Source organism: Mustela putorius, unplaced genomic scaffold (genome assembly GCF_011764305.1).
Source record: "Mustela putorius furo isolate JIRA1106 unplaced genomic scaffold, ASM1176430v1.1 tig00003859_pilon_pilon_pilon, whole genome shotgun sequence".
Lineage (NCBI taxonomy): Eukaryota > Metazoa > Chordata > Mammalia > Carnivora > Mustelidae > Mustela > Mustela putorius.
In genome coordinates, this window is record NW_025422011.1 from 1,116,184 (window position 1) to 1,133,558 (window position 17,375).

Sequence of the window (17,375 nt, forward strand, 5' to 3'; positions counted from 1 at the left end):
TGGAAAGCATCAAGCCAATTAAAATAGAAAATTCTTATCCTCTGTCTCTGTGGGATCTCTTTGAGAGGAGTAGGTGAATAAGAGTTTACAGGTCTCAGAAAATCACAGGAGGTTGGCTAGAAATGACTTTAAGGCAGCAGATTATCCATGGCAGCCGAGGACAACATTTCCAAGAGTTAAGGAAAAAGGGGCATCTGGCTGGCTTGGTCAGTGGAGCACATGACTCGTGATCTCAGGGTCGTGAGTGAGTTCAAGCCCCATGTTGGGCCTAGAGCTTACTTTAAAAAAAAAAAAGTTTCAAAAAGAGCTATTTCTCCTCTTTTCCATTGGGGGAGTTTGGGTTTGGACAAGGGGTGTTCAGGCAGATTTGTTCCCACTCCAACTGAGTAAAGGAGAAAGGTAGGTGAGCTGGTGTTCTGATTCTTAGTTTTAAATGGTCACTTTAAAGTCAACGTCCTACAAGTTCTAAACTCCAAAGTAGAATGTAAGGAAGGCTTAGAGACAGTAAAAGAGCTTAAAATGTCTGAAAAACAATCAGATTTTCCGAGGGATGAAGAAACTTCAGTAATTCGTGAAACTAAGCAAATCAGCAGCTCGAAAGGAGGAAAAGATTGACTGACCAGAGTGCCTCCCGCCGCCTGCTCTGGGAAGCGTGCATTTCTCAGCCTCTGACAAGATGTGTAGCCATCCATTTCCAATGGAAAGGTCAGCTGTCTCTTAGCATCTGCTTTCCATTGATTTCTCCCTCTTCCCAGAGAGTTAATTTTCCTGTAGTAACCCTCTCTAAAAGCTTAAGGCCTCCCTGATTTCCATCATTACCGAGAAGGCATTTTTCCTCTTTGCATTTCCTTTCTTCCTCACAGCCCTCTTGGCTTGCACCTTCACTCGTGGCCCTTCCAGCCTCAGTTTCCAGTTGTCCCCTTCCTACCTCCAGCTTCCGTGGTCTTAGTTAAAACAGGGAAGCTCTGATGCGTGTGCTCGACCTCTTGGGGCTTCGGAGCCATTCCAGTTTTATAGATGACGAGATTCCCAAACCCGGACAAGATAGCCGCTACGTTTTTTTCTTTCAGCTTCTTATCTGAGCTGATCTAAACAGTGCAGTTTGCTGCTTGGACTAATGGTCTGAGCTTTAGTGATATGCAGCCGAAGAGAAAACACCTTGTTGAGGGCAGCAGTACATTTTTCCTCTAAATTTTAAAAGGGTGGAGAAGAAGGTTTCCCACTGAGCCCTCTGGTTGCCTCTCATTCTTTTCCTGTCCACCACTGAACAAGAAGCAAGACCCCTTTAGTTTTGATCTGGAAACTGTTTTCTTTTGGAGTACAGTAGATGGTCTTGGACCCCAGAAGTGGAAGAATGATTATCTTCTCTCGCTCCCTTGGAACCATGCAGATCTTGGTGACGTGACTCAGTCCCTGGTGATGTGCTGAGGCCCCTCTGAGCCTTCTTCTAGCATATTGATTCCAATTCCCTTCCTAGATGTTAGACAGAAATGAGAACAGTCTGCTTGGGGATAGGGGGGTTGCTGTCAGCATTTGTTATCCACCAGGGAGCAGCTGTAGCCAAGACAGGTAAAACCGGAACTCTGCCAACATGAGTCAGGAGCTGGGTTTTACATCCAGCCCCACAAAGGGTCCTCAGGTCCTGATAATCCTCGTCCAGTGTCATGGAATTTGGTGGTACAGTTTCATGGTGAAGAACAGAGAGCGGGATTTTTGGCAGGCCACCCAGCTTTGTCCTTGACAAGTGTTAAGGAAACCTTTACTTGAGATAAATATGGGGTGCCTTTAAGAGAAGGCCAGAGCTGTCCCTTAACACTATCTCAGATCTTCCTTCTTGTCAGTGCCGATGAACCTGGAGTTTACAGAGCCAGCTCTGGTCCCCACTGGTGTCTGTCAGGAGACTGCTCCCCAAGTCACTGGGTTGGAAAGACTGCTGGCCGAAACCCTCAATGGTATGGGAGTAGCCAGAGCTACCGAACCTCCTGTCTGCGTTGGGAAACTTGTTGAAACTTCTTGTCACTAGGGCTAATTGTGAGGGATATACCCCCCTCAGTGAGGCGCTTTGAGAGCTCCGGCCAGAGAATGGAATGGAAACTCCATCTCTGGGTGGTTCTGAAAACGGGCCAGGCTCTCATTCCTCCAGGCTCCGTTAGTTTCAGGCATGTGTGAAATCAGGAGTATTAGACTGGATGGCCTCTCAGGCATGTAAAGCTGAGTCCTACCCATCCTGCATGCCCTGTGCTCTCATTACCCACCCCTGTATGTTCTGCTCTCTTCTCCCTCCTTCCCACCCCCACATTAGAGTGTGATAAGCAAGCAGGTGCTTATCAGGCGTCCTGGAGGCCGCTGATCCTCATGTGGCATTTTCTGGCTTCCTGCCACAAAGCGGGATTTAGTTTAATGTGCACTTGGGAGTTTCCCTTTCAGTGGTGTTTAAGGACTTGACGGGTCCGGGACCGGGGGACTGCCATAGTCCAAGGACAAATCAGTGCCTTATGACTACTATTGCCATGAAGGTTGTGAGTATCTATGCAGCAAGGTCTGGGGGTCTCAGCCTTGAATGACCTCCCCAATTTATCTGACCTTGTCTCACCTGAGCTGGGTTGTCCGTCCTGCTGGTCGCTTGAGGGTTTTGTCTCCAAAGTCAGTTCTTGTACTTAGAAGCAAATTGATAGTATTTACTTGTTAATTGCTCTTCAGCAACTCTAAAAGGTAAATATGTGACATGTGAGAGGCTCGTTTGCTTCTTTACTGGTGTAGAACTTTTCTAGAAGAGTTTTGTTAGCTTTTCTTTGAGACTTCCATCAAAAAACTTGGCACAGGGCGCCTGGGTGGCTCAGTGGGTTAAGCTGCTGCCTTCGGCTCAGGTCATGATCTTAGGGTCCTGGGATCGAGTGCCGCGTCGGGCTCTCTGCTCAGAGAGGAGCCTGCTTCCTCCTCTCTCTCTCTCTCTCTGCCTGCCTCTCTGCCTACTTGTGATCTCTGTCTGTCAAATAAATAAATAAAATCTTTTAAAAGCTCAGGTCAGGATCCCAGGACCCTGGGATCGAGCCCTGCATTGGGCTCTCTGCTCGGCGGGAAGTCTGCTTCCCCCTCTCCCATTCCCCTTGTTTGTGTTCCCTCTCTCACTGTTTCTCTCTCTCTGTCAAATAAATAAAATCTTTCAAAAATAAATAAAATCTGAAGAGGCCAAAAGGAGAAACATTGACTAATACTCCAGTTTAGGGGCGCCTGGGCAGCTCAGTTGGTTAAGCATCTGCCTTCAGCTCAGGTCACAATCCCAGGGTCCTGGGATCAAGTTCCAAGTCAGGCTCCCTGCTCAGTAGGGAGTCTGCTTCTCGGTCTCCCATCTGTGATCTCTCTCACTTTTGTGTGCTCTCAAATAAATAAACAAATAAAATCTTTTTTTAAATAAATAAATAAATAAAACTCCAGTTTATAGATTCTTGGCTTCATCCTTTTCATAGACCCTAACAACCTTTTTTGAAGCCCCAAGATGCAGGTTCCTGGTAATGTTAGCAACAGTTACCATCTGTGAGCTTGTCCTGTGCCAGACATTTCTACACATCATGTCTTTTCATCTCTCCAGTTACTTGGTTGGTGGTGCATTCTCTCTCTCGTGCTCCCCCCCCCCTATTTTTTTTTTTAAAGTAGGCTCCATGTCTAGCATGGAGCCCAATGTGGGGCTTGAACTCATAACCTTGAGCTGAGATCAAGAATCAAAAGCTTAGGGCGCCTGGGTGGCTCTGTGGGTTAATTAAGCCTCTACCTTCGGCTCAGGTCATGGTCTCAGGGTTCTAGGATCCAGCCCCGAATCAAGCTCTCTGCTCAGGAGGGAGTCTGCTTCACCCCTCTCCCTCTGCCTGCCTCTCTGCCTACTTGTGCTCTCTCTCTCTGTGTCAAATAAATAAATAAAATCTTTAAAAAAAAAAAAAGATCAAATGCTTAACTGAGCCATGGAGGTGCCTCCAGTACTGTCTTTTTAAACTGAGATCTGGAGAAGTCACTGTTCTAGAAAAGAGGTGTCAGGACTCCAAACCAGGGCTTTCTAATTCGAAAGAAAGTCCGCATCCTTCATTCTCCCACGGCCCTGCCCCTGTCTCTGACTGAAGTTGCTGTGGAATGCTGGAATGCAGTGCAGCTCCGCGGCCGCCGGAGAGATCTGAGGCCGTCTTTCACCTCCGGCCCAAACCCCTTTTGCAGCTAAGCTGCCTCCTCAGAAAATAGTAGCTTTGGAAATAAGCTGACCATTGAAGGGGACTCTCTCCCTTGGAGAAATGGAAACAAGCTATTTAATGGTGATTTATATAAGCTAAAACGAAATCACGTACCTGTGTGTTCAAGATCCCCCTCTCCCCTGCTTCCTACATCTTAGTGCACCTTTTAGGTTTCCTTAACAATAGCAGTTTTAACATTGCTTTTAATTAGATGAATTAAGAATGTTCTCTGGTGTTATCACCCCCTCCCGCCCCCCTATCACCTTCAATTCCCCATTGCTGTGAGAGCTGTGATTGCCATGGTAACGGGACTCCCAGTTGAGCTTGGCTCTCACTGGTTTGTCTGGTCAGGGGAAAGTTAGGGGCAGGTCTTCCTGGTGAGCGGAGTTCTGACTGGCTTTCCAGGGGGTTGACTTAAAGCCATGAAATGAAAAGAGCTAAAAGACTAAAGAGAGCATGATGAGCAAGCTTCCTGCAGAAACGCCCAAGTGTGCCCCTAGTCTTGCTCGAGAGTGTTCTAGCCTTCCTCCTAAAGTAAGAGGACCCCAGCCTCCCCCTGCTACCCCAAGTTCGCCAGTATGTGTGAGAGACCTTCTTTCTTATCTGTGGTTAACTTGCTTCTGGCCATAGAAGGGACTTTGTTATTCTTGGTAACAAATTGTTTCTCCTCGAATTCTCTTTTCTCCCCTTTCTCCCCCACCCAGAGAGTTTTCAACGTCCTTTACCCCATGCCTGCCGACCAGCGGAGACATGTCAGCATCAACTCTGCCCGCTGGCTGCCCGAGCCAGGGCTTGGCCTGGCCTATGGTACCAACAAAGGAGACCTGGTGATCTGCCGACCAGAGTGAGTGGCCCAGGGTGGGCGGCAGTGAGGGTGGGAGGGGGTCATCCAGGCTGAGGATGGGAGTAATTGGCATCATCCGCGGGTCTGGCCGTGAGATGGGGTCTCGTAGGTGGGAAATCGAAGCTCTGCTAGAGCCTGCCTCATTCTCTGCGTCACTCTGTAAAGGGTCCTTTTTACTTAGGGCTGCTAGGGTTAGCTCTCCGTCCCAGAAATCTTCAAAAAACTGGTTTAGTTATTATGTCTTCATAAATCTAAAGCAGTGTTTTTTTCCTTTGTTTTCTCTTGTTCTCCGGTTCCCTAGTGATAGTAAAGTTTCCCTGCAGGCAAAGCATAGATATCAAAGGTTCTTTTCTAAACGCTTTTAGAAAAATTCAACAGGTGGTCTTGGGTTTGTGTAAATGCCACAGACGTAACTTAAGAAATAAAATTGGAAATAGAGTATTGTTAAAGCCCTAATTTGTCAGGCCACTGATCTCTAGCAGCCTGGCTCTGTGTCCTGCCTGTTTTCCTTTCTGCTTGCACTTCATAACAGTGAAGGCAAATTGAAAAGCTCCATTTAAATCAGAACACCTATTATCCGATCCTGAAGTAAGGGGTAGGAGGGAACACTTCTGTCGTAGGTCCTGATGACACCCCTTCCCCTTGTGGAGGACAGAGGTCTGTTCTTTCACTCGAGACCCTGGGAGTCAGCCAGGTCTGTCATCAATTCCCAGACCCAGCCAGGTGGGGCGCGTGAAGCTCTGTGCGTCAGTGCAGATCAGGCTGATTGCTGCCTGGGCCGCTGCAGGGTTCCAGCCGACTAAATGCCACTTCTGCCTCCAGGCCGTCCTAATGCTGTCCTCCACTTGGTGCGGAGTCTTCTCCAGGGGTGTTCTGCAGATCACAGAGCATGGCGTGACTGGTCTGGTAGGGTCTGTGGCTGTTGGAAGTGTCTGTGTTGCCTTTTGATAGGGCCTCTGGTGATTTTTTCCTAGGGTGTGTATTTGGGTCAGTTCTCATGCCTGGTAGGGGACTGAGCCTTGTCCGCTGAGCTAGGTCAGTGGCTCAGGAGAAAGGAAACCCTGTTCTAAGGGCAGCTCTTTCACTCTATCCTGCATTTTTGGAGCCCCTCCCAAGAGAGGCTGCCGTCTGAGACTGTGGTTCTGCCTACCACACTCTGCTCAGGCTCTGTGTCCAGAGGGCCCCTCTCACTAGCTCCTCGTGCCTTCCCAGAACCGAGCCTGCTTCTTTGACGACTGTGCCACTATTAGTCTCGGCACTGGCTCTGTCCGTTTCTGCCCTCCCCCTGGCCTGACCATAGTCCTGGGATCAGTCTGCTCTGAGCTCTTTCTTTTTTCCCAAAGCACATGAGACCGATTATCTTATCTCACCCTCTTAGGAGTTCGTAAGAGGACTCTGATAGGCATCTTTTCCAAAACTGGCACAGAATTCTGGGCTATAATTTTATTCTTAACCAACACTGTAGTTACAGGCCTTTCTTTTCCTGTTTCTCCAAGACATCCTTCCTCAACATTATTGTCTCGTCTGTAGCTCCAGCCACTAAACCTTTGTCCCAGCCAAACTCCCAGCCCCCTCCCTTGTAAAAATGACCTGCTCCAACAGAGGCAGACTCTCTACCTCCAGTTCATCGTGGTGCCACAAAGGCTTATATGTCTGAAACCCCGGCCTCCGCACTTGCTGTGAGTCACGGACACCTCAGCCAAACATGAAGCTGGCTTTGGCCTCTCTTCTCTCTTTTCTGCCCATATGTTGTCTTCAACATCCAGCACCAGCAGGCTGGAGCCACCCTGGGCTGCCTGGGGAACGTAGCCGCAGGAACTCTGGCCTTTTCCAGGAGCAAGCGGGCACCGGCATTTGACACCGCGAACAGGGGCCCATTGCAGACCTAGTTGTGTTGGCCGTGTTGGCCCGAGAGAGAGCTAGCTTGCCCTGCCTGTGTGGGGTTGCTGTTTTTCCTGAATTGTTGGGTCATTCTGGCAAATGCCCTAAATCTCAGGGCTGCATATTTGAGGGAACCATGTAAATTAAGGCAGACATGACTTTGTCCTAACTTGTTCAGAGCTGCTCTGCTTCTCAGTCCCCTTCCTATCTGTGGGGTTTGGCTTCAGGCAGGGAAGACTGAGCAGTATTGAGGTAAAGACGGGAAGACTTATCCAAGGCCACCCAGCAGATCAGTGACAGAATTAGGTTCCCTGACTTTCTAATTCTGAGCTCTTCCCTACAGCTGGTTTTTTTTTTTCTTTTTACCTTTTTTCTATCATGAGTAACTTTAAAATTCTGATAGAAACCATGTACGCTCTTCTACAGAAAAATACACCACAAGAACATCCGCGTAATTTCATAGCTCTCTTAAGACCTCAGGTAAAGCATGCAGCCCTAGATCATGTTGAGACATTTAAGCAGGTCAAATGATTGACATGGAGGGAAATGAGAGAGGAGAAGGGAGAATGTTCACATCTTTTGAACAGTCTTTGGTGGTCTCTGGCCTAGAATAAGGAGAACCAGTGAATAGGGCAGGAGGAGCTCAGGGTTGTTGTCTCTCCAGTAGGCGGCTGCCTGAAGCTCCCCGCCCTTACCCTGGCGACAGGGCTCTCGCACACCTGTTCCCGAGGGCATAGCAGCTGGCCAGCCGGGGTTACAGCCCTCCCCCCAAGAACAGGTGCTTGTCTGCCTTCGTCTGCGGACACGGGCAGCTGCACCCCGCTTTGTGCTTTCTGTCTCCCTCTTGATTTCTCCTCCATTGTCCTAGCCTCCACACACTCTCCAAGCACAAAGACAGAGGTCACAAGCCCCTTGGGCATCTCTTGGTGGCACTAAAACCCCACTGACAGTAGAACAAGGCCTCAGGAAATACTCCCATCATTCTAGGGAACGAAATTCTGACGATAGGCGAGGAGACGAGCAGCTGGCCCCGTAGCGCGTGTGTGAAGCCTTTAGGGTGGCTGATAGCCGGGTCCCCCCACCCTTCCTAGCAGCAAGGCCCTCCTTTCTCCTTTGCTTTGCTCCCCCACCGGCCACTCCTCCCAAGCTGCTGCTGTGCTGGCTGACTGCCAGCCCAGCCAACACCCCCACCGATAACCACAGTGGGTGTGAAGTACCAGATTGATGTGAGGGGGTGCTTGCTCACTTCCGGCTTCATAGATCAGCCCTACAAATGGGGGGGAGGTGTTGCTGGGAAGACCACTGCTTCTCAGAGTCAGCTCTGAAGACAGAATTGAGGGACTCCTGCCAGAAGAAACTAGGTCGGGACTGTGGGGAATCTGGCCCCCTGGCTGAGTGTGGGACCCCTGACAGGGCCCCAGCTCTGTCCCTTAAGAGGACGCTACCGCTGTAAACAGTGATTGCAGTCAAGCATCACTGACCAAGGAAGAGAAAGGCACACCCTGAATCAGAAGGGGAGCCACAGAGACTTCATCTTTCCGGCTGTCCCATAGGAGCCAGGTGCCAGCTCTTTCCCACGTTGCAGAGAGAGTGGGGATAAATGCGTGTCCTTCTTTCAAAGAGACAGCCATGTAAGGGATAGACGAAAGATGTTCTCAAAAAGAATATTCCCTAGAAGTGGAGGAGTTCAGGATGAGTCGGTGGAACGTGCAGCTCTTGATCTTGGGTATGTGAGTTCGAGCCCCACTTTAGGTGTAGAGATTACTTAAAAATAAAATCTTAAAAAAAAAAAAAAAAAAGTTGAGATGTTCAGAGCCATAATCTGCATGGGAGCATGGTCACCACTGAGGAAGCCAGGCCAGCTCTTAGCTAGGTTGAGGGAACTCAGAAGGTCCCAGCTGTGAGGGAGTCACTGAGCCCAGCCTGGCAGCACAGCCGCGGATGCTGCTGAAGGAAGCCTGGGATGCAGTGGAAGCAAGTCCCTTTGAAAAGGCTGGCCCTGCTCGGCCTTCCCGCGCTTCCTCATCCCTTCGTGTGTTTACATGGCTTCCGGGAAGAACCCAGAGGCAACAGTGACTCATTGATCCTTACTAAGACTCAAGGAGAAAAGAGATGGTTGGGAGCATTCTTCAGCTTTTAGGCGGAAATCAGTGATACTGGGTATTGGAGGCTAAGAGTCTCAGTAGCCAGAGAGGGTGTCTTCATCTCTGATCCTTGTACAGTACCTGGAATTTTAACCAAACTTCCAAAAACATGAGCTTGTTGTCATCAAGCTGCTCTGACCACAGAAAGTAGAACAGGTCAGGGCTCCAGTAGACCTGTTGATGGCGGGGGGCAGGGTGATACGCAGTAAGGAGAGGGGCCGGCTGGAGCAGCACATCTGCCGGTCTCTGTCGTCGCCTTCTGCTTGGCCATCGACCTCATCACTGAATGTCCTGAACCCGCAGCTCTGAGCTGACCGTGCATGCTGCCCAACGGAAGGTGTTTGAGGGGACCCTTTGACCATCAGCATGACGCTACCACTCCCAGCACAGGGACTGGGGCCTTCAGGTGGCCTGTCTTCTAAGACCGGAAGGAAGGTTCCTGTCCACGCAGCACATGGCTCGGCGTAGGTCTAGTGTAGACGGTTTGTTGTCGCTCACCAGCCCTGGCTTGCAGGAGTTACAGAGGAGGGACTTGGCGGGGCCCCAGATGGTACTGCCACCTGTCAATAAATCTTGACAAGTTTGTAAATCAGAGGCTCCCTGGCAGCTAGCCTCACGTGGGGCCTCATGCAGCCAGGATTTGCTTAGCAAAAGCTGCAGTGATGGCTTTGTTTCGGGGGCCACTGCTGTTGACCTCTGGCCCTGTGCCTCTTCCCTCATGGAAGGTCCTCTCCCGTCTCCTGGGCTCTGCAGTGCCCCTGCTGTTCTCAGACAGCAGCCCGCCCCCCCCCCCCCAAGAGAGCTGAATGCTCTGAGGAGGAAGGAGCTGCTTCTTTTTAAACAGACGGTCTGGAGAAGATCACACCAAAAACGCAGCCCTGTGGGTCCCCGGGGCTATCCGAGGGCGGTTAGACCGGAGCAGGGAAGGAAGAGCACCTGTGCTTGGCTGTGGCTCTTTTCCTCAAACACACTCGTGTGCCCCTTAGGTGAAGCCCAGTCCCCAGAATCTTCATGACCTTTGAGAGACAGATGCAGGGCTCTGGCCCAGGCCTGTTCCCTTTCACCTGCAGTAGCACACTGTCCTGACATGGGGTCCCTCGCCATCCAAGCCCTGTCAGGTGCCCATCCTGGCTAATCCTGACATCACTTGCCCCCGCAGAGGGCCTTTTCCTCATGACCCACTGACTTTAATTTTTCTGCTCTTCATTGAAGAAGTTCTATCATTAAAGGAAGATGGCCGGGGGCTCTAGGTGAGAAAGTTGGCTTTTGTTGGAGCTTGTCTTAGCTCGGGCAGCCATTACAGAACACCACAGACTGAAGGTCTTAATCAACAGAAATTTATTTCCTCACAGTTCTGGAGGATGGAAGTCTGAGGGGAGGAGCCAGCAGGGCTGGGTTCTGGTGAGGGCTGTCTTCTCACTGTGTCCTCTCATGGTGGAGAAAGAGATCTCTTTCTTACTCTTCTTCTTTCTCTTTTTCTTCTTCTGTTTTTCTGAGATTTATTTTTAAATAGTCTCTACACCCAACGCGGGTCTCAAACCTCACAGCCCCACGATGGAGAGTTTCATGTTCCGCTGACTGAGCCAACCAGGCGCCCCACTTTCTTACTCTTCTTAGAAAGCCACAGTCCTTCTAGATTAGAGTCCCACCCTTCTGGCTTCATTTAATCTTAATTACCTCCTGAAGACCCTCTCTCCAGCTGCAGTCTCACCGGGGGATAGGCCTCCCATCTGTGGATTTGGGGGGATACAGTTCAGTTCATGGCCCCGTTCCTCCAGCATGTGTGCACGCCCTGTCCCATTTAGGAGCAGAGCCGGCTGTTTAGAGTATCTCTTACAGTCTCCAGAGGGACACCAGGGTTTGGTTTGGGTTTTGTTTCTTGGGTTTTTTGTTTTGTTTTGTTTTTCAAAATTTATTTATTTGACAGACAGAGATCACAAGTAGGCAGAGAGGCTGAGAGAGAGAGAGAGAGAGGAGGAAGCAGGCTCCCCGCTGAGCAGAGCGCCCAATGCAGGGCTCGATCCCAGGACCCTGGAATCATGACCTTAGCCGAAGGCAGTGGCTTTAACCCACTGAGCCACCCAGGCACCCCTGGTTTTTGTTTTTAAGTGAGGTCTGCACCGAGCATGGGCCTCAGACTCACCACTTGGAGATCAAGAGTTGTGCGCTCTACTGACTGAGCCCGCCAGGTGCCCCAGGGACACAAGAGTTTGGACGGGATCAGACATCGCTTCCCCATCTCCTGTCCCCACCTTCACCACCAGCACCCCACGCTCAGCCACAGTGACTGCTAGGTAACCCCATTTCCAGGAAGGAATTCTTAAAAACAAAGCAGTCTATGGATTGCTGCCTGGGGTGGCAGGCCATTGTAGAGACACGAGAAGCCAGTGCTTCCCTTCTGCTAGCGGGGCCCGTGTGAGATTAGAAGAAATGGCTTGGGGTGCCTGGGTGGCTCAGTGCGTTAAGGCCTCTGCCTTTGACTCAGGTCATGATCCCAGGGTCCTGGGATTGAGTCCTGCATCGGGCCCTCTGCTCCACAGGGAGCCTGCTTCCCTCTCTCTCTCTGCCTGCCTCTCTGCCTACTTGTGCTCTCTGTCTGTCAGATAAACAAATAAAATCTTAAAAAAAAAAAAAAAAAAAAGGAACAGCTTGATGGCCCATTCCAGGGAAAGGAGGAAGCAGGGCAAGGTTGGCAGCGGGAGAACTCCGAAGGGTAAGATGCCTCATTTTCCTTCCTTCCTGCCCCATGGCAGCAGGGAAGACCCAGTGGCAGGAGCCTGTGCTTTGTCCGCTTTGGAGGACGAAGCCTGGACTTTAGGCAGGGCTGGCTATGGCGCCCTGTCTCTCTAGGGCCTCCCTGGCCTCTCATTTGCCATCTTGGGTCCTTTCTTCATGCCTGAAGAATACTCAGCCCACTGCCTCTTCCTTAGCGCTCTCTTAGGCCCTCAGAGGAGCTGCGGAGGCATTCAGAGGCAGGAAGAGTCCCACTGCTACAAGCACTTGGGCTGTTGGAGAGTCAGCAGCATCACTCCAGTACGGAGCATCCTGATGGGAATCTCTAGTCCTGGTCTCAGCTCAGCCCCTTGAGAGACTAGAGAGGACTTCCAGGCCACAGTCCACGAAGCCCGAGAGGTGTACGGAGTTCTGGCGGTTCTCTCTAATGCTCTCTCTACCTTTTCTCCTCCACCTTCCCCACCTGATTTTCAGGGCCCTAAACTCTGGTGTTGAGTACTACTGGGACCAGCTAAACGAGACTGTCTTCACAGTCCACTCCAGCAGCAGGAGCAGTGAAAGGCCTGGGTGAGTTTGGGAAGGAGGAGGGCACAGCCGCTGGAGGGAGGCCTGTCCCTTCCTCCTGTTTCTGACGGGCTCTCAGGCAGTGCCTCGGACCACTCCGGCCTCCCTCGCTGCCTCCTCAGCCACAGCGGCTCCTCTTTGATCTGCTTTATGCACTGAGCTTTTGCAGTTTCATTTAAGAAAAGCATTCTGTGGCTAAGGAAGAGAACAAAAACCTCTGCGCTTAGAGTCTTGACTGAGAACAAACTAGGACATCCTGTGGCCCTTTCCCATCCTGGCCATGGTATCTGGGCACACTGTGAGGGGGAAGACAGAGCACTAGGGAGGGATGCTGACCCCAAGAAGTGTGCCTGTGGTCCACGGAGAATCTGTGGACAGTACTGCAGGTGATCAGGGCCTCGGGGAACAAGCTGCTCAGAGCTGTAGCCCAGGGACAGACCTTCCACAGGGGCCAGTTAGAGAGTAGAAGCCTGGTACTGATCCTCTTATCACTTAGTTTATTAATGAGGACTGGAACATTCTGACAAAAACTGCTGGGTCAGTAATACACCTTAGGCATTCACTGCTTCCTAGAGGAATAACAAGGCACAGCTCGAGGAACAGTCTCCAGAAGCAGCTAGAAGGGAGTGGCTGGTGCCTGTCACAGAAGTCATGGGCTCCCTCTGCTTCCAGCTCCAGCTCTCCCAAGGGGTCAGTGCCTGGGAGATGCCCAACGGAAGAGGGATGCTAGCTTTTTGCCTGGGTCTTACTCATGGGTCCGCTTGAGCTGCCTGCCTTCAATGGTCTGCTGTGGGAAGACCCTGAAGGAGACCAGAAGGCTTTTCCTCTAACATGGAGATCCAGGGAAAGTTCCAAGATTCTAAACTGGAATCTTGTCGGCACATGGTTAGAAGGAAGGGAAAGCTGAGAGAGGAAAGGTCCCGCTGCTTACCCTTTGTCCCACGGACGTCAGCTGGTGGCTTCCTGCTTGTAAATAAGAGTCTTAGGATCAGCCCCCTCTACCTCCCCTGAAAGACGCTCCCTGTTTGAGGAAGTGATGGAACTAGCTGGTTTGCAAAACGGGGTGGTTCTGCAGCCTCCTCGCATCATCCCAGGCTTGGCCTGACCTGGAGGAGTGACCTGCCGTTGGGAGGGAGCCACAGGAGCACAGTTTGTCCTCGGAGCCTGCAGGCTGTGCTCCAGGGGGCTATGCAGGGTTGGTGGGGAGCAAGTAGAACTCGGCGAGGCGTGCTGTCCCAAGCGCTGCCTGACTTCCGTCTGCCTTTCTCTCCCTAGAACCAGCAGAGCTACGTGGAGGACAGATAGAGATATGGGTCTGATGAATGCCATTGGACTGCAGCCCCGGAACCCCACCACCTCTGTGACCTCTCAGGGCACCCAGACTCTGGCCCTTCAGCTGCAGAATGCTGAAACACAGACGGAGAGGGAGCTGCAGGAGCCAGGGACAGCGGCTTCGGGCCCTGGTGAAGGTAAGCGTCACATAATTTTAGAGCACAGACACGACTGAGGGTCCTCTCAGCCCTCCTGGTCCCTCCGCAGAGATGGGGATGCCAAGAAAGGGCCCTCCCCTCTCAGGAGGAATGCCCTCTCACCTGCCTGGGGCGCATTCCCCTGGGGGCGTGAGGAGACTCCTCCGTGGGAACAGCGTTTCCCTGATCTGGGTCACTGTTTGCAGCAGGCCGAGCTGCTCCTGCAGCTCTGCTCGGCTCCCACCGAGTACCCTGACCGCCCTCTTCTGTCGGACTCGGAGGACCCAGGCTGATGTTCCAGAGAGAGCACACAGGAGGTGGCCTCGATGGAAAAGCCTGCGAGACAGACTCAGTGCCGCGGGCTCTTGTACCCGGGACAGGCACGCCAGGCCCTGGGCTTCTGGGGCCAGCTGTGATCACACCCACGGCTCCTTGCCATTCTGGCTGTGGTCAGCGTGCCAGCAGCCCCTTCCTTCACCTACCTCAGGTGTAGCTCGGCTGGCCTTGGCCCTGGCTCTGTGCTGGCCTCACGCTTCTGAGAGCCGATTAGCACTTCCCAGCGGTACAGCTTGGAGCCGCTTTGGAGTCTGTCGGCAGCTGTGCTGAGCAGGCTGTTCTCCCCCAGTCACTCCCCTTACCCCTGCCCCTGCCCCCTTGCCTGTCGGACCTTCAAACAAGGCAGCCGGACACAGCCGGACACAACATGCTTCAGGTCTGTGTGAGCCATTTACCACAAAAGGGCCGCAGAAGGAAGAGCCATCCGTGGTTTGAAGGAGGCAGAGTGACAGATCTGCCTGTGTCTCCCCAGGGAGCAGCTTTCTGTACAGTAGCCCCCCACAGGGCACTGTCCCTCTCCCCACTGTGAATGGAGATTTTTAAAAGTTGAGTCCTTTTTTTGGTTTGTGGCCCAGGCCGCATCCCTATCTGAGGCCCAGGCCTCTTCCTTGGTTCTGGCAAGTTTCCCAGGGCAGTTCCCTTCCCGTCCCCTCGCCACAGAGGACAGCAGCTGGCGGCGGCTCTCTTCGGCAGGTGTAGAGGGCAGCAGAGGGGCTCCTGCAGCTCGCCGCGGCGGTCTGGGGCCTGTGACCTTTGCCTGGAGCTCTGGACACCGCCCTTCCCAGCACCCCAGTCCCTTTCAGAAAGCCCCTCACATAGGCAGAAGTGAGGGGGAAAGGATGGGTTGTGGGGACAGATGTCACTGGCCAGCTTCATCTCTCCTGGCACCAGGAGCCTTGTTCTGAGGTGCTTACCCCATCGAACCACTGGCTACTCCTGCCATGCTGGTAGCAAGGCAGGGGACCAGGAAGTAAGGGTCTCCTTAGGCGCACACGTCCCCTCTGGCCCACCTTCCCCATCCGGCAGGTGGGCCTCGAGGCTCCGCATACTGGAATCCGAACTCTCAGCCCTGCTCCTCTCTCTCTGTGTTGGCAAACCGGTGGCCACAGCTGCAGGAACATGTAGCGGAAATACATGTGAAGTTAGTGAAGTTTGCTGACCCTTCTCCTGGGCTTAGCTAGAAGGTGGGGCCCAGGTGGGTATCCCCTGCGCACCCCGACACGTCAGCGGCCCCGGTGGGTTCAGTGGGGGAAACGGCTCTGCGTGACTGATTCCCGTTCTGGGGCCGCCCCTCCCTTAGCCCTTTCCCCGTCAGTCAGCACAGAGGGTTTCCAGGCCACTCTTAATTTTCTGACTCAATAAAAATTGGATTAGTCTCCTTAGCTCCTTCTAGGACTTCCAGGAAGTCCACGGAGCTTGTCCACCTTCAAAGTTTCCCATCACTCAGAAATGGAGGGGAGCATTCCCTGGGCTCACTCTTTGCTCCCCACACTGATACCATGCCTGCCGGGCATACAGTAGGCATTCAGGAACTTTGTGGAATGAATGGATTGAGTGAGGCAAAGGCCTGCCCCTGAACTTGGCTGCACTGCACTCCTCTCCTCTGACCGCTGGAGAAAGGTTGCCTAGGCCTCTTCTTGGCTGGTGAAGATGAGAGCCCCACCACAACAGCCTGGGCCCGGGACCAGGGAAAAGCAAAGGTGGAAAGCGAGTGGCTAGAAGGCCAGCGTGTTCCCTGAGGGCGGGAAGGGCAGCTCTTCCTTCTACTTGACCTCACTTCCCTCTTCTGGGCAATGAAAGCCCCAGAATTAAATGTGGTTTCAGGGCATTATGGGAACTTGCTTATCCCATCCTGGCCTCTGCATCTAGAATGTACCTTAGAACTTGCCAAGGAAAAGATGTCCTCTCAACAGTAACCCAATTTCCCATTTTTCAAAGACAAAAAGAAATGCTTTTGCTGGGGGTGGAGACAGCAGAATTAACTTCTATGGCCACCACTGCTCCTAGAGCTAATAGCTTGGATCCCCGGCCATGGTTGCCTTTTCCCTCAGGCTCCAGTATGTTTTCTTCTTGAAGAATGTGCCAGCTGAAGAGTTAGCCTGGCTTGGAGTCCTGGAGGGAGAAGCACAGCTCACAGCTGTGTGCACCAGCCGAGAGGAAGCCATCCACGGACACAGCTGAACTTCTCCATCTAGTCTGTTTGAGCCCTGACTTTATGATTGATACTGTGTTAGGCACCATGAATCCAAAGGCATTGCAGAGAGAAGCAGATTCCGAGATGAAACCATTGCCTTTTCCTTCTAAAGCAAGTTTAGAAAGGAAACAAGCACTTAAGTACTTCTCATACAGCAGAGGGGTGACGTGTGACCAGATTTCACAGAGTACCTTAAGTCTGGAGCACCTGTGATCAGCCTGGGAGCCCTTTCATTCAGCCACACATTCACGAGACAGATGGATGCCAAGTGCAAGATCATGCATTAGACACCGGACCCAAAGATAAATAAAACTCAATCTGAGATCTTCGGGGACTTACAGCCCAGGAGGGAGATACGACAGCCACAAATAACACCTGTGGAAGGATGGATGGGGCACTGGGAGGGCTCAGGGAGGGAGCAGCCACTTCCTGCTGGGGTCCACAGAAGGCCAGGTGGGAGGGGTGGTATTTACATTGACCTTGACATTCCCAGGGTGTCCCCAGTGTGAGTGAGCAGGGGCAGGCAGTCACACAGTGCCCCACACAGCAGCTTTGGTAAGAGCATTGGTGCAGGAAGGGGGGATGTTCTGGGAAGTGGCTAGGATGTGACCAGAGGGCCCTTAAATGCCCTGCTACGGTGTCTTGACAACTTTGAGAGCCCTTGGAGCTGCTGGGTTTTAAACAGATTAGGGACTTAACTAGAACTCAGTGAGTCTGAGCTTAATTAGAATGGTAATAGCAGCAGCGTGGAGGCTGGGTGGAAAGGGAAGAGGTAGGAAGCAAGAAGACCAGTCAGGACATAACAGCCACAGTCGTGGTGAGAGGTGACCCAGGCCAGAGCCATGGGAACAGCAGGAAAGCACAGGAGGGCCTCTCCGAGGAGCTGGCTGCAGCACTGCCCTTGGGGCACCCAGGCAGCCCTGTCCTGCCCCCGGAAGTGAGCTTCGTGAAAAGAGCTGATAGTTCACTAGGCACAGAGCCCAGCACAATGAG

At 52.2% G+C, this 17,375-nt stretch overlaps 1 protein-coding gene across 10 annotated transcripts in view; it reads left to right on the forward strand.

Moving 5' to 3' along the window:
- Nucleotides 1-17,375, forward strand: part of AMBRA1 (autophagy and beclin 1 regulator 1) — a 177,187-nt gene that overhangs the window by 156,513 nt on the left and 3,299 nt on the right. For 8 of the 10 annotated variants that reach the window (XM_045065947.1, XM_004763134.3, XM_004763130.3 and 5 more), the window contains 3 exons: nucleotides 4,922-5,061; nucleotides 12,294-12,386; nucleotides 13,659-13,852. In XM_045065947.1, the coding sequence (XP_044921882.1) occupies nucleotides 4,922-5,061; nucleotides 12,294-12,386; nucleotides 13,659-13,852 (427 nt within the window). Of the gene's footprint in view, nucleotides 1-4,921; nucleotides 5,062-5,883; nucleotides 11,008-12,293; nucleotides 12,387-13,658; nucleotides 13,853-17,375 lie in introns of those variants that run through there. The other 2 variants (XM_045065949.1, XM_045065946.1) reach the window with 2 other exon arrangements.